Source organism: Archocentrus centrarchus, chromosome 5, assembly GCF_007364275.1.
Source record: "Archocentrus centrarchus isolate MPI-CPG fArcCen1 chromosome 5, fArcCen1, whole genome shotgun sequence".
NCBI classification, from domain to species: Eukaryota; Metazoa; Chordata; class Actinopteri; order Cichliformes; family Cichlidae; genus Archocentrus; species Archocentrus centrarchus.
The window spans coordinates 9180530-9203462 of record NC_044350.1 but is presented as its reverse complement, the minus strand read 5'-3'; the positions used below and the strand labels follow the sequence as shown (position 1 = coordinate 9203462).

The 22933-nt window shown below is 41.1% G+C and overlaps 1 protein-coding gene across 1 annotated transcript; it reads left to right on the top strand.

The window, feature by feature from the left end:
• Positions 1-1225: 1225 nt before the first annotated feature.
• LOC115780565 (inter-alpha-trypsin inhibitor heavy chain H3-like) lies at positions 1226-14472 on the top strand. Its single transcript, XM_030729826.1, has 22 exons — positions 1226-1380; positions 1792-1821; positions 3012-3035; positions 3601-3755; positions 3909-4013; positions 4104-4266; positions 4380-4490; positions 4647-4775; positions 4876-4992; positions 5068-5236; positions 5345-5470; positions 5575-5756; positions 10096-10281; positions 10403-10542; positions 11846-12006; positions 12335-12361; positions 12450-12512; positions 12809-12922; positions 13105-13306; positions 13413-13585; positions 13898-14009; positions 14120-14472. The coding sequence occupies exons 1-22, from the start codon at positions 1246-1248 to the stop codon at positions 14256-14258; spliced, it is 2763 nt and encodes a 920-aa protein (XP_030585686.1). The 5' UTR covers positions 1226-1245; the 3' UTR covers positions 14259-14472.
• Positions 14473-22933: the final 8461 nt, after the last annotated feature.

The following is a 22933-nucleotide window of genomic DNA, read 5'->3' as shown; positions in this document are numbered from 1 at the left end:
GAACATGATGGAGAAATACTTGACCTGATGGCAGCGACCTTATTTACAAAATAATTCAAAAACTCATTGCACTCAGACTTAGCATAGACTGGTGCATGAGGAATATCAGGAGAGACAATTTTCTTAATTGTATCAAACAAGACTTTATGAATTTTTCTTTTTTGAAACTATAAGCTTTGCAAAATACTCTGTTCTGGCATTTTTCAATATGTCATTTAATAAGAAAATAAGAATCTTTAAGATGTAACCTGTGAAACTCAAGCTTGGAAGTCTACCATAAACGTTCTAACTTGCGAAATATCTTCTAAAATTATGAATATTTTCGTTCATCCAAGGGGAACAATTTAAAGATTGGGATTAAGAGTCCCGTGGGTTGTTCATTGTAGCAGGCACTCAGGTGAGGAACACACAAGGGGAGGTGGAAAAACTTTCCTAAAGCTGTCCCAGCTGTCACAGTAGCTCTCCATTGAATCCTTAATGTATAGCATCGTACCCCAATGATAGAGTCGAGCAGCAGACACATTATAAGAAAAAATTGTAAAAATAGCATTGCAAACAACGACTAGCAGCAATGTACGACTGCACCAGTGAGAGACAGGAGCGGCAAGGCCAAACACAGGCGCCATCTCGCATCTACCAAAGCATTCTGATGGGGGGAGAAAATAGAAAACAGGGGACAGAGCACAAGTAAATAAACCAAAACTGGTTCATTATCTGCTGTACCTGTAAGAGAAGGGAAAAAAGCAACATAAAAAAAACAAATAATACTTGGACAAATAAATTTATGTGGGAAAAACTAAATAAATGAAGCATGGCTACACAAACCAACAATTTTGTTGTTTTGTGATTGCGTGGGTGTTTGTGTCTATGTCATGAAATGTACTTACTGATGAAGGCAGAAAGCTGCAGCTCTGCCCATCAGAAGCCAGAGGCAGGTAGAGAGATACCCAGTTTGCATTATGAACTATTTTATAAGCTCGAAAAGAACTAACTGCTGCTTTTTCGATGTCCTCAACTTGATTTGAAGTCATGGGTGTCTGTTTTGTTGTCACTTGACAACGAATGCAGTTTGATTTCAGGCCCTCAGACGTCCACACACTAGAAACACACTCTTTGAGCTTTTCAGTACCTCACGGCCTGCTGGACATTGCACTCATGAGTGTTGGTCAATAATTTAGGAAAACACACACATACGTGTCCCTCCCACAGGGGACTGAGTGGTTTTCTCTGCACTGAAGTCAGCCGATGTTCAGTCAGAGTTTGGTCATGTCTGGACTGTTGGGTGTTCGCCTGCTGCTGCTGTGGGGCTGCGCCTGCCTCTGGCTGAGCTGCTCAGCCTCAGGAGCTCTGGTTATCTCCAGGGACAATGAAGCTACACAGGTAACGTCAAACACTTGTGTTTTTGTATTCTGATATTAAAGTCAAATCACACTATTGTAACTTTAATCGTGTTCACCTCACTTCACTTCAGATACTTTATATGTGCCTCATATCTCTGGCATTTTTTGTAATTATTTTTTTATATTTATTTATAAGAAATAAGCATATTTCTTGAATTTTAGTACTTTCTACATTCTTTTGCACTTTTTATTTATACTGCACAAATTCAGATTTAGATTTATAGTTGACTCATAAAGTAGTTCTGTTTTCTTATAAGTTAAAAAAACCCACTCATATTTAGCACCTATTTATTTATTTTTGTACAATTGCGCAACATTAAGTTTTTTTTACGGCCTACCTCATGTGACTCAGTATTTTTTTCCCCTGTAATATCCTGTGTTTGCATTTCAGGAACAAAGAGGAGCTGCCAGATCATTGCAGGTACTTGGCAAACTATTCATACACACTCCTTTTTTTCTTGGTGAAAACATCTCATTAGTTTTTTCTCATTGTGAAATTCCAGTATTTGGTACTGCATCATAATTACATAAATTCAATTTCAACATAACATAGAGTACACTCATTTTAAAGAGGTTAAACAACTCCTTGGTGGCTGAGGCAGCGAGAGCTTGGTCCATATAGCCGGCAATAAGTCGGATTTGTTTCCTGTGTGTATGGGACTTCGTCAGGGCTGCCCTTTGTCACCGATTCTGTTCATCAACATGTTTATGGACAGAATTTCTAGGCTTAACAATGTGGCGGAAGGCTTCCATCTTAGTGGCTTCAGAATGTCATCTCTGATGATGTGGTCCTGTTGGCTTCATCAGGTGGTGACCTCCAGCATGAGAATCAGCACCTCTAGTCTGAGGCCATGATCCTCAGCCGGAAAAGGTTGGAGTGCCCACTCTAGCTCAGGGACGAGTGGCTGCCCCGGGTGGAGGAGTATAAGTATCTCTGGGTCTTGTTCACGATTGATGGGAGAAGGGAACAGGAGATTGACAGACGGATCGGGGCTGTGTCTGCAGTGATGCGGACGCTGCACCAGCCTGTCGTGGTGAAGGGGGGGCCGAGCGTAAACGCGAAGCACTCGATTTACCGGTCGATCTATGTCCCTACCCTCTCCTATGGTCATGAGCTTTGGGTAGTGACCGCAAGAATAAAATTGCGAATACAAGCAGCAGAGGTGAGCTTCCTCTGAAGGGTGGCTGGCCTCTCCTTTAGAGATAGTGTGAGAAGTGCAGCCATTCGGACGGGGCTAAAAATAGAGCTGCTGCTCCTCCACATCGAAAGGAGCCAGTTGAGGTGGTTCGGGCATATGACGAGGATGCCACCTGGGCGCCTCTTGGGTGAGATGTTCAGGGCATGTTCTATCAGGAGGAGGGCCTGGGTCAGACCCAGGAAAGGCTGGAGAGATTATATCTCTCTGCTGGCCTGGGAATGCCTTGGGGTCCCTCTGGATGAGCTGGCGGAGGTGGCTGGGGAGAGGGAAGTCTGGACTTTACTGCTTAGGCTGCTGCCCCCGCGACCTGGCCCCAGATAAATGGAAGAAAATGGATGGATGCTGGGTGAAGTAGACTTTTTTATTATATGGAAATAACATCTCTTTTCTTTTTGTTTGTTTGTTTTTACAGAAAAGAAGTACAAATGAAGCAATGGTAAGAAATCCATACAAATTCATTTATATCCCCATAATTGACATGAGAAAATTTAATATAGATTAGCAGATAAAAACAGATGAATATAGAAAAAATAAACACACAAACACACAAATTTAATATACAACTGAAAACTGTGTAATTTCAAAGGTGTACTGGGGCTGCACAAAAGCAAAAGATGTACTTAGGTAGGTTGAGGGTGTCATAAGAGATCAATGTGTTTGACTCTAGTAAGCCTTGAAGAGCTCTCAGTGTTTCATTCCTTGGCTGACCTCTCAGACCAGCACACAGAGTAGTGGATCAGTGAAGTGACTGACAGAGGATGAAGCTCCTCATCACAATGCCTCTGTGGTCATCAAATTTTAGATGGAAAAATGTAGATTTTGTCCCTCATCACTTCCACTGAAAGCAAATCTTTTATGGGCCAGTATGAACAATAACTACAGCCAGAAAAACCTATTTCAGTGTTCATACACAGGTCTGACTTTAAAGCAGCAAATCTTTCCTTTATGTACTACACAGGTTTCTTTCTTTCCATATTTTCCTCCCTGTCTCTCCGTCTCAGGTGGAGGTATACAGTGTGACAGTGGACTGCACTGTGACGTCTCGGTTCGCCCACACCATCATGACCTCCAAGGCTCTCAACAAAGCAAACTCGTCCCAGGAAATCTTTTTTGAAGTGGAGCTGCCCAAGACTGCTTTCATCACAAACTTCAGCATGTGAGGCTGTTTTCGATCTCTCTGTTCTGACTGCATTTGTAAGACGATGCTTCATTTCACAGTTGTGCTCTAAAGCAGAATTTTTAATTACATTGCAGTCAGTTGACTTCCTTTAACATCTGTCGTGTCTTTCTTCGTCTTTGTGTTGCGCAGGGAAATCGAGGGTCAGGTGTATGTCGGAGAGGTGAAGGAGAAAGAGAAAGCCAAGAAACAGTACGAGAAGGCCGTTTCCTCTGGACAGACTGCTGGACTCGTCAAGTGAGTCAATCCAGATGAACAGAACCTGAAGCCAGTTTATGTAAATTCACTGCAGCAGCAGCTGTCACTTGTGTCTGTGCTTTCTTACAGGGCTTCAGGAAGAAAGATGGAGAAGTTTTCAGTGTCTGTCAATATTGCTGCTGAAAGCAACGTGACTTTTGTCCTGACATACGAGGAGCTCCTTCAGAGGAAACTGGGCCGATATGAGATTTTGACCCGAGTCAAACCCAAAACACTGGTTCAGGATTTTCAGGTGAATCCATGTTTGATTGCCCCCCCGCCCCCTTATATTTCCCAAATGATGCCAAATGAATGCCTCACTTCAGAAATGATCTCCTGTCTCTGTGTTTATCTTTGTGGAAACAGATTAAGACAAACATTTATGAGCCTCAGGGCATTTCTTATGTTGATGCCCATGCGACCTTCCTCTCAAACGAGCTGCTCCCTCTGATGGAGAAAACTGTCACAGACAAAAAGGTACCTGAATAAAACTGATGATTGTCTGCAATAAACTGTCTTTGATTATTGCAGACTCTGATTATTGATCGTTTTCTCTGATTATTACACTGCAGTATATTCCAAGATTGAATCTCAAAGGGGAATATAATTGTGCATGTATTATCCACTTGTCAGGCGCATATCTCTTTCTCACCAACTATGGAGCAGCAGAGGAAGTGTCCAGGTTGTGATGGAACACTCATCGATGGTGATTTTATTGTCACCTATGATGTGAACCGAGAGACGAGACTCGGGGACATACAGGTCAACTCGAAAGCTTCTTGTACTCAATAAGATCCAAAAGGTTTTTTTTACACTGTTCTTTATGCTTACTGCTTCCTTTTGTTGTTTTGTTTTTTTTCAGATTGTAAATGGCTACTTTGTGCACTTCTTTGCTCCTCCCGACTTACCCAAAGTCCCAAAGAATGTGGTGTTTGTTATTGATATAAGTACATCAATGATGGGAAGAAAGATTGAACAGGTTAGAAGCTGATCAGACTGTTGATATGTTTCTAATAGATCACATGCACACATTTCACCGTCTGACTCTTTGTAGACACGAGAAGCTATGCTGGCCATTCTTCAACAAGTGCATGAAGAAGACCACTTTGGAATTATCCTGTTTCATTCTTGGGTTGAAACCTGGAAGGAATCACTTAGCAAAGCAACAAAGGAAAACATAACTGAAGCCATGGATTACATTAGAAGATTAGGACCCCGAGGAGGTTAAAAATAAAAACACAAACAAGTGGCAGCAGCTTTTTTAACAAATATTATTTTTTCTTACCAATTAAAAAAAGCATTTTAAAACCTGACCTGTGTTTCCCTTTTAGCTACTAATATCAATGATGCAGTGATGACCAGCGTAAACATGCTGGTCAAAGACAGACAGATGAACCGGCTGCCAGAGAGAAGTGTAGATATGATTATTTTACTGACTGATGGAATGCCAAATACTGGTAAGCATGAAGAGCTCACACATCCTGTAGGAAAGAGTATGTTTGGTCAGTGTACACTGCATTCAGCATTTTTACTTTTGTGGGTTGCATGTATGCGTCTTAAGGGGAGAGCAACACTGGAAAGATCCAGCAGAATGTGCGTACAGCCATTGGAGGAAACATGTCTCTGTACTGTCTTGGATTTGGAAATGATGTGGATTATGCCTTCCTGGATGTGATGAGCACACAAAACAAGGGTCTGGCCCGCAGAATCTTTGAAGGTTCAGATGCTGCTGTTCAGCTCCAGGTACGAGTTTAGTATACCATACCATACCAATTTATTCATAAAGCACCTTAAAAACAACAACAAGGCTGGCCAAAGTGCTGTACAACACATCAATCACAGCAACAAGCACAGACATAGGACAGAACAATATAAAAGACACACCAATACGAGCACGGTATTAAAAATTTAAATACTTAAATTAAAACCGCAAGCGGTGATATCGGGCCCTCGCACTCCGCGCGCGTCGACCTGTGGCGCTTGTCGACCCGTGCCGCACTCGGAGGTTTTGTGATCGTGATGGGTCTCTAGAAAGTTGAATTCTTTTATAGGAAAAGGTATCTTTTGCTCTCGGCATAGACGCAATGGAATATTTGGGGGTGTGGTCACGGCTCCAGCATGCAAAATAGGGCATGGGTCTGATTGACTTTTTTGATGGGCTGTTTGTCTAGATGATGTGGAGCCAATTTGGTCTCACTGGGTGAAATGCCCTAGGAGGAGTTCATTCAAATAGCAGGCCTGAAAATGGCAAAAATTGACACTTTCAATTGAAGATGCTGGACTTCCTGTAGGGTTTGGAGTATGGCTCCAAGAGACTTTTTTGTATGTCTTAGGATGTTACATGAGTGTGCAAAATTTCAGAGCTGTAGATAAAATGTAACTCAGGGGCTAGCTAAAAAACATGGTATATTATGATATTTAAAGCTGCCAGTAGGGGGCGCTCTAACGTTTATGGACTTTATGCATATCAATGTGTTCAGGGCAGGAGGCTTATCAAATAGATGAGGATTTTGTAAGGAATGGTGAAAGATATTTCATGTATTTCAGAGCAAAACTAATTCTGTGGACGGTCATACAAATTTTCATTTGCTTCTGTAGGGGGCGCTATTGCGCCTACAGTCTTGAATCTGTAGTTATGGATTCAGCCTGGGTGTGTACATGAGTGATTAAATTTTCAGCCTGATCAGACAAAGCATGTGCGAACAAGTGCACAAACAATTTTGGTGGTGAGGGAGAAAAACAAAGGCCAAATTTAATGGCCTGGTGTGACAAGGCCGTTTAATATTTTGTAAAGATTTCCACAATATTTGATGGGCTACTTGTGTAGATGATCTGGAGCCAATTTGGTGCCAGTGGGTGAAATGCCCTAGGACGAGTTCGTTCAAATAGCAGGCGTGGAAATCGCAAAAATTGACACCTTCAATTGAAGATGGCCGACTTCCTGTAGGGTTTGGCGTATGGGTCCAAGAGACTTTTTTGTACGTCTTAGTATGTTACATGAGCCTGTACATTTTCATACATGTAGATAAAACGTAGCTCCGGGGCTACTCAAAAAACATGCTATTTTAAGATATTCCGAGCTGCCACTAGGCGGCGCTCTAACGTTTATGGACTTTATGCATATGAATGTGTTCAGGGCAGCATGCTTATCACACCACTGAAGTTTGAGCCAGATTGGGCAAGTTGGCTTGGAGTTACAGCCATTTTTGTGTTCATGGCGAATCATCGAACTTTGCCGTCCCATAAGGGTCACGCCCTTTTGTCAAAAACTCACAGTTTTGAAAACACAGTAAGTCCAACTTCTTAAGGCTTTCCAGGTGAAATTTGAGATGGTTCTGCTAAACCACCTTGGAGCTGGACCTCCAAGTGTAAAATATGACATTTCCTGTTCCCACTAGGTGGCGCTGCGACTGATATTAAATATTGTCATATGTATGTGTTCAGGGGGGCACCCTCATCCTACTGGAGAAGTTTGATGCACATTGGATCATGTAGGTATGAATGAGAGGCAATCAAAATTTCATGGCGAATGATCAAAGTTCAAAGGGGCATAAGGACCCCTCCCCCTTGGCAAAAACTCACCATTTTCGAGATTTAGATTCCCCTGGGGGTGTAGGTTAGACAAACCAAATATGAAGATGATAACGTCTAAAACCTCTGAGTTATTAGAAAAAGTGTGAGGGCTGCAAATGGCCAAATTTGCATAATTAATTCAAAATGGCGGACTTCCTGTTGGGTTTAGGGCATGGCTCCAAGAGGATTTTTTGTGCGCCTGGACATGATATACATGTGTATGAAGTTTCATTCATGTACGTGAAACACAGCGGTGGGGCTCCAGTTTAGGGGGCGCTAGCGAGCCATTTGGGCGCGCCCTTGCCCGAGCCCATTAAAATACTTAAATTTTCACCAGGTGTGACGCATGTGCAAAGTTTCATGAGTTTTTGAATATGATAAAGCCCCCAAAAAGCCAATTCATTTGCCTGAATAATAAAAAAAAAAAAAAAAAAAAAAAAAAAAATAATAATAATAATAATAATAATAAACGAAGCAATTACAATAGGGCCTTCGCACAGTTCGTGCTCGGGCCCTAAATATCAAAAAGTTTTAAAAATAAGGAACTACAAAACTCTACACCACAGTCACAGTCTCACATTGGGTCGAAGGCCAGGGAGTAAAACTTTCCTTTTAAGCGAGATTTAAAAACAGCAAGTGATTAAGCCTCTCTTACATATAATGGCAACTCGTTCCATCATTGTGGAGCTGCAAAAGCTCTATCTCCTCTGAGTTTGCGTTTTTACTTTGGAACACATAGCAGCATCTGGTCTGCTGACCTAAGGGAATGAGCTGGAGCATAAGGGAGCAGCAGTTCAGACAAATACAAAGGGGCATGACCCTTTAAGGATTTAAAAACAAACAAAAGAATTTTAAACTGGATTCAAAATCGAACTGGAAACCACTGAAGAGAAGCCAAGATTGGGGTGATGTGCTCCTGCTTTTTTGCCCCAGATAAAAATCGGGCAGCAGCATTTTGCACCCTCTGTAGGCGAGCAATAGAGGCCTGGCTGATTCCAAACAAAAGCGCATTACAGTAGTCAAGGCGAGACGTTATAAAAGCACATATCACTATCACAAGGTTACCTTTGGAAAGAAAAGGCTTGATTTTTGACAGCTGTCTCAGCTGAAAAAAGCAGGATTTCACTGCTGCATTTACCTGAGCTTCAAGCTTTAATGTCGGGTCCATTTTCACACCTTTGTGATAATGGCCTTCTCATATAGGGCCAGGGAAGAAAGGTCAACACACAGGATGCTGCCAGTGCCACTGGGCCTAAACAACATAATTTCAGTCTTTTTGTCATTCAAACTTAAAAAATTCATTGACAAACAACCCCCTGATGTCAGAAGGCCAATCCAGGAGGGGTTGGATAGAGCATACACCGGAGTGCCTCAGTGGGAAATAGACTTGGCAATCTTCGGCATAGCAGTGAAAAGACATTTCATGTTTCCGAAAGATAGTGCCAAGCGGCAACAGGTACAACAAGAAAAGGAGAGGCTCCAAAATGGAGCCTTGTGGAACCCCCCAGGGGAGATCAGCAGAGGCCGACTTATAGTCATCAATGCTGACACAGAAACTTCTGTCGGCGAGGTAGGACCTAAACCACTGGAGGGCTGCACCTGTGATGCCCACACACTGCTCCAGCCTCGATATGAGTATCTCATGGTCCACATTATCAAACGCAGCAGATAAATCTAATAGCACAAGCAGAACACAGTCACCAGAGTCAGTTGCCAAGACAATATCATTAAAAATCCTAACAAAGCAGACTCAGTGCTGTGATGGGATTTAAACCCAGACTGGAATACTTCCAGAATTGCATGCTCATCCAGGAAGGTCTTTATTTGAGTCAAGACAACTTTCTCCTGGATTTTAGAAAGAAATGTTAACTTGGAGACAGGCCTAAAATTTGCCAACACCGACGAGTCTAGGCCAGCGTTCTTCAGTAAGGGCTGCACAACAGCATGCTTTAGATATTTTGGCACCACACTGGAAGCCAGACTACTATTTATAATGGTGCAAATGAATGGACCAAGAACAGAAAAAGCTTCTTTAACAAGCCATGCAGGAATAACATCAAAAGAGGAACCTGATGGCTTCAACCTGAAAACCAGGTGCTCTAAAAAGGAGAGTGAGACAGGTTCAAAGTGGTCAAACACTGCTGAGGGTAATAGTGTAGCTGGATCATGAGAAGGTGGTGAGATTTGGCTCCTAGTGGTTGCAAGTTTCTCTAAGAAGAAATGAAGGAATCTATCACTGGAAGCTTCCAGATGAACAGATTCATGTACATTCAGGAGAGAGTTCTGTGTGGCAAAAAGCACATGAGGGTTTTGAGAATTAGAGGCAATGATATCTGAAAATATTTTGTCCTGGCAGCAGTATGTAGGGTCTTTTTTCATTTAACCATGTTAAATTCCTCTAAAATAATAAGGAATCACTATTTGATTATAAATTTATAATAAATTTATAATAAAGTTAGAAAGTTGTTACAAATGCATGTGATAAAGTGTGTTTATGCATTTATTCCAGGGCTTCTATGAAGAAGTGGCCAGCCCTCTACTTTCAGAGGTGGACTTGCGTTATCCTGACAATGCAGTGGACTTTCTGACTACCAACCACTTCAGCCAGTTGTTTAATGGCACAGAGATCGTCGTGGCTGGTCGGGTGATGGACAACAACCTGGACAACTTCTTGGTGGAAGTGTTTGGACAGGGGGTGAGGAAAAAATGAAACAATGCTGAGGTGGACCTCAGGCCTGTTTTTTTTTCTTTTCTTTTCTTTTTTTTTTTACTCTGCTTTATCGACACCTTTTCTTCTTCTTTTGTTTCTCCTATAGTTTGAAGAACAGTTCATAGTCCAGGGCCAAGCCAGCACTGAGGACTGGAATGTGATCTACCCAGACGAGGAGTACATCTTTGGAGACTTCACTGAGCGTCTGTGGGCCTACCTCACTATCCAGCAGTTACTGGAGAAGAGGTCAGTTTAAGTCAGTTCAGTTAAGCTGTTGAGTAACATTGTTCTCTTAAAAATATCAATCATAATATATATTCCTGTTGGAAAGACCAACCTACTGAGCATATGCCAGGCAGGCAGCAATGGAGTAGTAAGGTCGGATGCCAATGGTGAGTGCTGGAGTGGATGCTGCGATAGACTGTGACAGAGAAACCTAATGTGTGTGGACTGCAAACCAGAGGGAAGTGGCAAAACCCCACACCAGACATCAGAGTAGGAATGGTGGTGATACTGGCTGACCCCCAGTTACCTCGGTCATTATGGCAGATTGGGAGAGTGGTCAGGGTATTTCCAGGACCAGATGGGCAAGTGAGAACAACTAAGGTACAGATAAAGGACTGTGTGTACACCAGAAATACCACCCGCTTAATAGTGGTCCCAGAGATAACAGATTAAGAGGACAACCCTGACAAGCAAGATGGGCAGTAAGGTGGCCTTTCTAGGGAGCAAATTTGGTCACAAATTTGGGGTGGCAATGTTGGAAAGACCAACCTACTGAGCATGCACAAGGCAGGCAGCAATGTAGTAGTAAGGTCAGATGCTGATGGCGAGTGCCGGCGTGGATGCTGAGATGGACTGTGACAGAGAAACTTAACTGATCACTCACATATGCAGCAATGACGCACACTACATACATTAACTGCATTTCACTTTATCTTGTGCCTTTCTTATGAGTACTGTGAGTTGCAGGTAGCATTTATACTGTTATCAACTTACAGTTCATTGTGACGCGTGATAATTAATAACAATGCTTTCCCTGTGTATTCCTATACTGATTTCTCCTAGTGTAGACTGTGTGCCGACTTTACCCTTTTTAGCCCATATACATGTTAGAATGTTTAACTTTATTGTGGCATGTATGTTATGTTTATATCAGTTGCAAGCTAGCTGCTGGCTTGCTGACCATTTGTGGATGGGCATATAGCAACATGTCCACCCATTAGTCACCAATGTAGCTACTAGACAGTGTTGTATTGTATTTGAATGTGAATTCCCTAATGCCTGCAGAAATGGAGTGAATTAGGAGAAATAGGTAGAATGCTACAAATTTGGGAACTGTTGCCTGAGGTGGATGTTGTGATTGACACACCAGGAAGACACCCTTTATAAGATGCACCTATATAGTGCTTTCTGCCAGCGCTATTCAATAACTTACATTTGTTGACTGTCACCAGCTCATTTTAATGCTGTGATGTTCATTTATAGATTCCTTTGTGGTATTCTGTTTAAATCATTTGTGGTAACAAAGATATTTTCCTTCTGGCAGCAAGAGCGGTACACCAGATGAGAAAGCCAACACCACAGCCAAGGCCCTGGAAATGTCCCTGCAGTACAGCTTCGTCACCCCTCTCACATCCATGGTTGTTACCAAGCCCGAAACTGAAGATACACCAAGCGGCCCTCTCATTGCTGACAAGCTGACTGAAGGTAACTGAGGAAAACAGGGTTTAAAAAATAACACTGGACAGGCTTTTCTTAAAGAGACAAAGACTATATTGATGGATGCCTCTAAATGCCATCAGAGGAAAAATATGTGAATGTGATTTGAAGGTAGACTGTCCCTTTAAATGGCTGCAGTCAAGTTTTCCCAGAAAAGCAGGCCATGACTGTAATACATTCACAAATATTGCTGGCAACCGAGTTCATATTTTCAGCATATTATTGCTCTTTAGTGAAGTATACCAGCAGCAGCTGGACCTCCAGTTTAAAGTGCATACATGTACTCAGTTACTCCTGTCTGTCTGTTTCCTGACAGAGCAAAGACAGAAGGCTGAAAAAATGGGTAAGACATTTTTATCAAAATAAATAAATGAGATGAAGTCAATTTGTTGTATTGGTTCTAATTAGGATTTTAATGTCCCTGTGTATAGGATATCAATATGCAGCTCCACAGTTGTACCCACAGTCTTACAGGCCAGCACCCGCATATCTGGGTAAGTACATCACACACAGTGATGTCACAAATTCAAATAGGATAGTTTAACCGCCCTCCCCCCAACCGTGACATCTGACTTTGCTGATAAAATTACAATAACAGGCAGTGTATGGATTAGATAAACATTTACAACAAGCCTGACTTTAAATTTGGTGCCACCATAAGTTTTAAATCTTTGCAAATAATAATCTCAACTCACCTGAGTTCTCACAGGTGAAACATCATGCTGACATTACTGCTGCTGTGGTCAATCTAGTGTTTATGATTGTTGTTGTATTCTGGGGTCACCTGCAGTGGATGGAGATCCTCATTTCATTATAGAGCTCCCGGACAGAGGATATGCTTTGTGCTTCAACATCAATGACAAACCAGGAACCATTTTCAATCTGGTCAGAGACCCAAATTCAGGTCAGTCCTGTGTAGAGAATTTTCTTATGACTTAACAAATACAGTCTCAGTGACCTTTTGGTTCTTTTTCGTGTACTTTGATAGATCAAGGTTGAAATTGTATACCGATATTTTTTTCTCAGTTTGGACATGACTTACACAGTATTTGCTAGAAAATCATAACTGGATCCCACTGTACCCAGGTATTTTGGTCAATGGTGAGATCATTGGAGACAAGAAGATTCCCCCTGATGGGAAAATCAACACCTATTTCTGGCGTTTTGGCATTGTCCACCAGACCCTCGGGGTCAGGCTGGTGGTGAGCACTGAGGACATCTCTGTGTTTCAGGACGGCAAACAGGTCAAACTGCTGTGGTCTGATACAGCCTCCCTTAAAGGACCCAAGTGAGTGATAACACTGTTAAAGTAAAAACAAAAACAGTCCCCTCTACATGAGTCACGGGACATGTGAAATCCATTTTAGGAAGCATGATTACTCTTTCCCCTACAGTGTGGATCTTCTTGTGACCAAGGATCGCAGCCTAACCGTAACACTAAGAGATTCGGTTAAGTTTGTGATCCTGCTTCACAAAGTGTGGAAGAAGCACCCATACCACCGGGACTACTTGGGTTTCTACACCCTGGACAGCCACCTCCTGTCCCATGACGTCCACGGCCTGCTAGGTACAACATGACACATTTGCTACAAATGTATTTGTCTTCTCTGAATTTGTGGTGGTTTCTCAATAATAATTTCTATTATTTTTATCATCTTACCTGCTGAATATTCTTAGTGGTGATTTGTGCAATCAAATAAAAACAAAGCAAACATCATTATTGAAGAGAGGGATTTAATACTTCAATATAGGACCATCTTTTGTATATTACATTAAAACAAATATAACAAGGCTGAAAGTTATTTAACTACATTTGGTAATTACCGCAATTGAAAAGGGTGAAAATTTATTGTAGTTTAAACGGTATGCCATCCTCCAGGTCAGTTCTGTCATGGGATTAACTATGAGGTGACAGACTTGCGTCCAGGAAAAGTCCCAGAGAAACCAGACGCCACCATGTATGTGAAAGGACAGGAACTCAGTGTGACCAGGTACACTAAATGCCTCCGTTTGGAATCGTTTTCATGTAAAATACATCTGAATGGGTTGTTGCTTTGTATGTGCGCTGAGTGAACTGTCTTAATGATCTTTCTTTCAACAGAGGCTGGCAGAGGGACTTCAGGTGGGATGTGAAGAATGGAGAAAATGTCCCGTGCTGGTTCATTCACAATAATGGAACTGGCCTCATTGATGGAAACTTGACCGACTACATTGTGTCTGGCCTTTTAAAATCTGTTTAAAAAGAGGCCGCACAGCTGTAACTGCTGCTGAAGTCATCAATATGAAATTCATGAAAGAAATATTCAAATCTGCAGACACAACACCAACATGTAACTAACACAAAACAGGTTTCATTTGTAGTGCTGTGCAGATAATTTACTTAATGGTGGCAAATACTGGGGGATGATATTAAAATACATGTGAAACAGTTATTAAAGATGGACTCAAACTGGATTAATATGTGTCGGTTTTTCATTGTTTTCAATATTGTTCACGTGCATTTAATTTAATCTATCCTCCTCTTTCCTGGAAGATGTACTTGATGTGGAGAATGTCTAAAATTGGGGCGGGCAATTAATTTTCCCAAGGGGCCACATGAGAAACAGTGACTGTTGTCAATAAGCTGAACTCATTTCTCTTTATAAGTTTAACCTCTTTCTGGAGTGGTGGCCTAGGGGAGAAGAAGAGGGTTCATCACTGAGAGGACCCTGGTTCAAATCCTCGGGCTGGCATCACTGTGGGTCCCTGAGCAAGCCCACCCCCCCCCAGGTTGCTCCCCGGGCGCCCTTTGGCTGCCCCCTGCTCCATGCTGTGCTGTGTGTACTACATACTCCATGTGTGTGATGGGTTAAATGCAGAGAATGAATTTCACTGCATGTATATGTATGTGACAAATAAAGCTCTTTCTTCTTCTTCTAAAATGCTACAGGTAAGAGTGGATATTATAATTAGGCAATGAAAATGTGAAATAGGCATCGTTAAAACACCAATATTTTTATCACTATTTAATCAACATTCCCCCAAATAATTCTGAACAAAATGTGCAGACTTTTAATTTTATACAAAGTGCTATTTCTATTTTACGTGTAGCTGAATTACTTTAGCTGCAGTTTTTCAGTTTCTTTTTTTGTTCAGGGGGAAAAAGTTTAGTCTGTTTTGGGCTTGAACAAGTGCACTAACATCAGGTTCAATGTCGTCACTGAAAGAGGATCTGATTTTTCTAAACTTAATCAATAAGAATGTTTGTTCACAAACACTGCCCTCCATGATGTTTGTAGTTTTTTCCCTCTGTACATCACCACAGTTGATTGTGAATCAAGCAATCAGTGTGTGCTTGAAGAGCAGACTTTCAGCTTTAATTTAAGGGATTTTACAAAGTTCTTTTACAGCCATTTTTATACACAGGCCCCCAGGTTCAAAATTAATGAGACAAACTAATATGAGTTTTAATATGAAATTAAAAAATAATAATACTTGGATAAAAAAAAAATTGCAGCCAATGACGCTATGGTCTAGAACCCATGGACATCATCAGATGTTGTGCTTCCTCCCTGATGATGCTGTCAGGCCGTTGCTGCAGCCACTTTAGTTGCTGCTTGTTTGTGGGTCTCTCTGCCTTCAGTTCTGTATTTAATAATGGAAAAGGACGCTCTGCTGGTTTGAGATCAGGGGACTGACTTGGTCGTTGAAGAAACCAGACAAATAACACTGAATGAACACGCACTGCCAACGTTGTGCGTCTGAGTCAGTGACATTAAAGTTGGTATTTTTCTTCTTAAATGAACATTATATAGACTTAAAGACAGGAATGAGATTTATTGCTACTGTGTTTATACAGCGTAAATGCAATAAAGCCTGTGATAACAGTCATGATTTAAAAAATGTGCATATTTGTTTCAGAAAAGAAATATGTAATAAATATTGACTTTTTCTATTAATGTTCGTTACTTTAAGTCTTATTATATAATGATATGTTTAGACCAATCTCAAGATTTTCAAAGGTCGTCCGTACAAGAAAGTGTTTTTAAAAGAAATGTTCATTTGTTTTGTCACCATTAAAGAGCAGTTCTTGTCGCTTTTATTTTCTACGGGGTATGCATGAATCAACTCACAAAGCATTATGAGACCTCAGGTGATTTATTTTATTTTTTTTTGGTTGGGGGGTGGGGGGGTGACAAACAGTACGAACAAAGTGGGGTGTCCAGTCTGCTGATGAGCCTGTTCTCATTATTTACCCCAAATCAGCAAACATCTCTTTATAACATCTCTTTATATCTCATTAGTCTGAAAGCCTTTGTTGATTCAATCACTGCACTCGATATAAACTAGAGATCATTAACTAATAAATAAATAGAAATGTGGGTGTTGTGCAAAGTTCTATGTGGCAAAATATGTGCTACATCATGAAAGTGAAAGGGTATGTTTTCCTCTGGACAGACTGTTGGACCTGTTAGGTGGGTCCATCCAGAGGAACAGCACATAGATAAAGTTTGTGAAATACACTCAGATCAGTTTGGTGTTTATAGATATGCACTGTGGTTTCTGACAAACATCATGAGCCTCAGGGCCTTTCTCATGTTGATGCTCACACAAGAGTGAATTTCATAAGGCTGTTACATAAGGTCGAATCTAAGTGCTTAAAATTTACAGGGCTTATTCCCACAAAATGTCTCAATTTTACTTTACTGCCCTGTGATACAGCAGCTGTATGTGCTGGTTCAGTTATTCTCTGTTGGAGTCCTGCCATTAACATCCCATGAATAATATTGTCTCTGATGTGAGACTAACAAGGAGTGTGAAAAAAATCCCCCCAAAAATCAGAATCCATTTATTACTTTGTTTAGCAATTATGTTATATACAGGAAATAAAAGGGCCTTTTTTTCCCTTCTTTTTTTTTCTGAAGAAAAAAGAAAGAAAAGAAAAAGAAAGAGAAAAGGAAAAAAGGCGAACGGGGAGAAAAATAGAAAACAGGGGACAGAGCACAAGTAAATAAACCAAACTGGTTCATTATCTGCTGTACCTGTAAGAGAAGGGAAAAAAGCAACATAAAAAAAAACAAATAATACTTGGACAAATAAATTTATGTGGGAAAAAGTAAATAAATGAAGCATGGCTACACAAACCAACAATTTTGTTGTTTTGTGATTGCGTGGGTGTTTGTGTCTATGTCATGAAATGTACTTACTGATGAAGGCAGAAAGCTGCAGCTCTGCCCATCAGAAGCCAGAGGCAGGTAGAGAGATACCCAGTTTGCATTATGAAGTATTTCATAAGCTCGAAAAGAACTAACTGCTGCTTTTTCGATATCCTCAACTAGATTTGAAGTCATGGGTGTTTTGTTGTCACTTTGTCATGTATCTAAATGAATGCAGTTCGATTTCAGTCCCTCAGACGTCCACACACTAGAAACACACTCTTTGAGCTTTTCAGTGCCTCACGGCCTGCTGGACATTGCACTCATGAGTGTTGGTCAATAATTTAGGAAAACACACATGCGTGTCCCTCCCACAGGGGACTGAGCGTTTTTCTCTGCACTGAAGTCAGCCGATGTTCAGTCAGAGTTTGGTCATGTCTGGACTGTTGGGTGTTCGCCTGCTGCTGCTGTGGGGCTGCGCCTGCCTCTGGCTGAGCTGCTCAGCCTCAGGAGCTCTGGTTATCTCCAGGGACAATGAAGCTACACAGGTAACGTCAAACACTTGTGTTTTTGTATTCTGATATTAAAGTCAAATCACACTATTGTAACTTTAATCGTGTTCACCTCACTTCACTTCAAATACTTTATATGTGCCTCATATCTCTGGCATTTTTTGTAATTATTATTTTTATATTTATTCATAAGAAATAAACATATTTCTTGAATTTTAGTACTTTCTACATTCTTTTGCACTTTTTATACTGCACAAATTCAGATTTAGATTTATAGTTGACTCATAAAGTAGTTCTGTTTTCTTATAAGTTAAAAAAAAACTCACTCATATTTAGCAACTATCTAGCTAATTTTGTAAAATTACACAACATGAAGTTTTTCTTACGGCCTACCTCATGTGACTCAGTATTTTTTTCCCCTGTAATATCCTGTGTTTGCATTTCAGGAACAAAGAGGAGCTGCCAGATCATTGCAGGTACTTGGCAAACTATTCATACACACTCCTTTTTTTCTTGGTGAAAACATCTCATTAGTTTTTTCTCATTGTGAAATTCCAGTATTTGGTACTGCATCATAATTACATAAATTCAATTTCAACATAACATAGAGTACACTCATTTTAAAGAGGTTAAACAACTCCTTGGTGGCTGAGGCAGTGAGAGTGACAGGTAAACAGGTTTTTTTGTGAAGGAAGACACCTGAAACACTTTAAACCACTCTCTAAGAATGTGCAAAAAGAAAAATAAAAGGAAAGAAATGCAGGTGTAATAAAATATTTTGCTCCCCCAGGGAAACAAAAGAACTAAGCAAACAAATCCTAAACAACCCAAGAATCAAGAGAGAAAGAATAATTAAAAAATAAAAATAAAACTGAAAATGCATTTTTAAAAAAAAATAAATAAGTATATGATATTCTTTAAAAACAATGAACTCCTAACTGTCCCTCTTTTTTTTTTTTTAGATTGTTGCACTTTTATGTCCTTCAGTGGTAGGCAATACTCACTCTGTATCAGGGGTAAACCTTAACCTTAGAGCTCTATGACCCCCACTCCCTAACTCTACCATCCATACCAAAACAAACAAACAAAAGCAAAAAAAGGAAAAAACAACAACAACAACAAAACAACAACTTATAGCACTCATTTGTCTCTCACTCACACGCACATTAACTGTGTCTCTCATACACACACACAAACTTGGATTCACACGCACACACACTAAAGCTGTAAGGACACCCACACATACCACAATGCTCAGAGAGACACACACACACACACACATGCACAAACACACTCCAGCTGCTAAACTTCACAACCATTTTTCCTTTCTCTCTTTCTCTGTGTGTCTGTCTCCAAGCCACTCACACGCACACACACTCGCACAGATGCAGATACAAGCGCACAGACAGTAACTCCCTGAGTCTCGTTCTCACACACCAACTCCAGTTGTTTTCTTTCTGTGCAAGGCACACACACACTGACTCAGATACACACACAGACAGATAGTTGTCATGGTCCTGGGCCAGTGGCCCAGTGTTTTGTGTTTTCTTGCTTTTGTTTCACTTATTTCTCTGATTATGTTTATTAGTTTTCTTTTGTATTCCTCAGTTTATTCTGGTCCCTTGTGTTTCCCTGTGTCAGGTCTGCGTCTCTGTCCAGTGTCGGTGTGCCAGTTCTCCATGTCAAGTCTGCGTGTTCCTTGTTTAGTCACTTCCTGCATTATTTTGACAGTCTTGTGTTCCCTGTGCTTTGTGTTTGGTTTTGCTTCCCCTGTTATTAGTTTCATTTGCTTCACCTGTTGTGCCCTGCTGTTTCCTCTTGACCTAATTACCTGCTGTGTATTTAAGCCCTCAGTTTTTTTTCTGTTCTTTGTTGTGTTGTTGTCTATGTTTCAGCTGTGTGTGTTTCTGGTCCCTGTACCCTTTAGTTTTAGTTCTAGCCACAGACCAGCCCAGTTTATTTGTTTATACAGTCCTCATTTTCAATAAATCCTTTAAGTTCATTTTTTCACCTTTTTTGAGTCCTGCTTTTGGGCTCTGCCTTTCCTGCCTGCCACAGCAACCATGACAGATAGTAACAGACATGTTTCCTTTTCCTGTGTGATTCAGCTTTAGAGTTTTTTTTCCCCAGATTCCTGACCTTTTGTTTTCAGGTGCATAATTTAAAACAAAAAATTTAACCAAGCTTTTGTTTTATCTAATAACTGACCGAGGGACGTCTCCCTCATAATTGTTTACATTTACTGCAACCTTGATATTTGTCATATGTACTTTATTCACCCTTAATTTTGTTTTACCGGTTTCTTTAGTATTTAATCCCTTTTTCTTTTTTCACTGCAGTATCATCCCACTTGTTCCCACACACACAGATACACACACTCAGAGGCCTTCTCATTCACACTTTTAGTTGCAACTTTTACTAAAAATTTCATGCCAATTTATTACTCTATTTATTCACAACACTTTTGTTACAAATTTTATTTCCTGCCAATGTATATCATGAGAGTTACTCTACAGAATTAATCATTTTTAATTATTTTATTTTAAGGAGACTACCTTAGTCTACACAAACCTAGTATTATCAATTTAATGTCTCAAATGGCTATGAGCCTCCACTTTACGGGCCAACATATACGTCTTGTCAGATATGAGCCTCTGCGGGGCCGACTTTGAGTCTGAAACGATTATGAGCCATCGTTTTAGTGGACGACTTTCTTAATGCTGTGGATATTAGGAGTTATTTCTATTTAGTAGAAAATTTTCCAGCCACACACACTTCTATGTTTTAATAAATAAATAAATTTGATCAATAGCCTAATGCTATAGGGCAGTTTTACATTTCCAGTATCTCTCACAATCCTTTTTTTTTCACTCATTTCAACTCTTATCACTTCACTTATTTTGTCTCTTTTACACATTTTCTATTCATTCATTTTTTAATGTCAGCCCCTTTTTGTTTTTCTGATGCTTCAATATTTTCAAGCTTTAAACAGTTTAACAGATTCTCTAAAATTTGTTCTCTCGAGACCTTACCTCCCCCTCACTCACAAAAAATTTCAACATCCAATTCTGCAGAATTCGGTTATTTAAAAACAACAGGTTTCTGCTTACCTTTTTATGAGGAGCTGTGAGGTTTTTGAGGAGTTAAAGTCCCAAGGTGAGTCCTGGAGAAAATATTCCCCTTTGTCCTCTTTTGCCAATCATCCTCACCTGTCATTACCTGTTATCAGTCCTTAATCACGTCGGGGTCACCATCTTGTCAGGTAAACAGCTTTTTTATGAAGGAAAACACCTGAAACACTTTAATTAAAAAAGTAAGACATTTAATATATTAAAGAATCAGAAAAAATACACACATGGCCATGTGGGAACCCAGAGTAAGAGTGTGCACTCTCTCTCTCTCTGAGCCCATGTTCCTGTCTAACCATAACATCTTTATACTGCCTGTTATCTAAACATGAACAATCTCTGGGCGCCATGAGTTGACCTTCATCACTCTTGTTCAAGCTGGTTTTTCATGACTCATGATTCCTCAGCTGTGAAGTCATAAAGCACATCATCTTCCTGATGTTTTAAATATGTGTCCTTGTGGCCAGTCCTCAAGATAAGATGCACTGAAACAGAGAAGTTAGACTAGTACTTTCTGATCTGTTGCTCTCTGCCTAATGTATTATTTAATTGTTTATTATTTGGCTGAGCCACTGTTTATTAATTAATTTACTGGAGTTTTATGGAGGTCATGTTATTTGAAAATAACATCTCTTTTCTTTTTGTTTGTTTGTTTTTACAGAAAAGAAGTACAAATGAAGCAATGGTAAGAAATCCATACAAACACATTTATATCACCATAATTGACATGAGAAAATTTAATACAGCTTTAACAGATTAGCGGATCAAAACAGATGAGTATAGAAAAAATAAACACACAAACATTTAATATACAACTAAAACCTGCATAAGTTCAAATGTGTACTGGGGCTGCACAAAAGCAAAAGATGTACTTAGGTACTTAGCTCCTAACCCTGAAATGCCGCCCCCACTACCTGCCCCGCGAGTTCACTTCGGTCATCTTCAGCGCCGTCTATATTCCACCTCAGGCGGACACAAACACTGCACTATCCGAGCTACATGAGGCTATTTCCACCTATCAGGCTAACCAGCGTGATCCGGCTCTCATCGTAGCCGGGGACTTTAACAGTGCAAACTTGAAAAAGGTGATACCGGAGTTTACTCAACACATAGACTGCCCCACCAGAGGAGAGAGGACCCTAGACCACTGCTACTCTCCATTCAAAGAGGGCTACAAAGCAAAGCCTCTTCCGCCCTTTGGGAAGTCAGATCACACCTCTGTCCTTCTCATGCCGAAATACAAACAAAGGCTCAGGCAGGAACCCCCTGCTGTGAGAGAAGTGACACGGTGGTCTGATCAAACAGAGGCCGCTCTGCAGGGTGCGTTGGATTCAACCGACTGGGACATGTTTCGCAGCACCGCGGGCGGAGACATCAAGGAGTTTACGGAAACGGTTGTGGGATTTATTGGGAAAGTTGTTGATGACACTTCACTTAGGAGGACCATCAGGACTTTTCCCAACCAGAAGCCGTGGATGGATAAATCTGTCCGCGACGCTCTGAGGTCCCGCACCGCCGCCTACAACTCCGGCCTCGCCTCTGGGAACATGGAGGACTACAAGGCTGCGTCATACAACGTCCGCAGAGCGGTGAAAGAGGCTAAACATTGCTACGGCCGCAGACTGGAACAGCAACTACAACAGTCTGACTCCAGGGAACTGTGGCAGGGACTACACACCATCACGGACTACAAAGCACCACACACACACCCGGTGAGTGCCGACGCTTCTCTGGCTGATGAACTCAACAACTTCTTTGCGCGCTTCGAGTCGGGAAGCCGACAGCCCACTGCGCTCCCGGCCGGAGGGGCGGAGACACTCACTGTGACGCAGCGTGACGTGAGGAGGGTGTTTAGAAGTGTAAACACCAGGAAAGCGGCTGGACCAGACGGTATTAGTGGACGTATCCTTAAGACCTGCGCTGACCAGCTGGCACCTGTGTTTACACTGATATTCAACCTCTCACTGAAACTGTGTGTGATTCCCACCTGCTTTAAAAAGTCCATCATAGTCCCTGTCCCAAAGAAACCACACCCCAGCAGCCCCAATGACTTCAGGCCCATAGCACTCACCTCTGTGGTGATGAAATGCTTTGAGAGACTCATCAAGACATTCATCACCTCCTCACTGCCCACCACCCT

Excerpts from the sequence above, each read along its gene's own strand:
- LOC115780565 (XM_030729826.1), top strand. The coding sequence starts at position 1,246 with ATGTTCAGTCAGAGTTTGGTCATGTCTGGACTGTTGGGTGTTCGCCTG. Across the intron at positions 3,756-3,908 it reads TTCATCACAAACTTCAGCAT|GGAAATCGAGGGTCAGGTGT; the intron begins GTGAGGCTGTTT and ends TGTGTTGCGCAG. Across the intron at positions 12,923-13,104 it reads GGTCAGAGACCCAAATTCAG|GTATTTTGGTCAATGGTGAG; the intron begins GTCAGTCCTGTG and ends CACTGTACCCAG.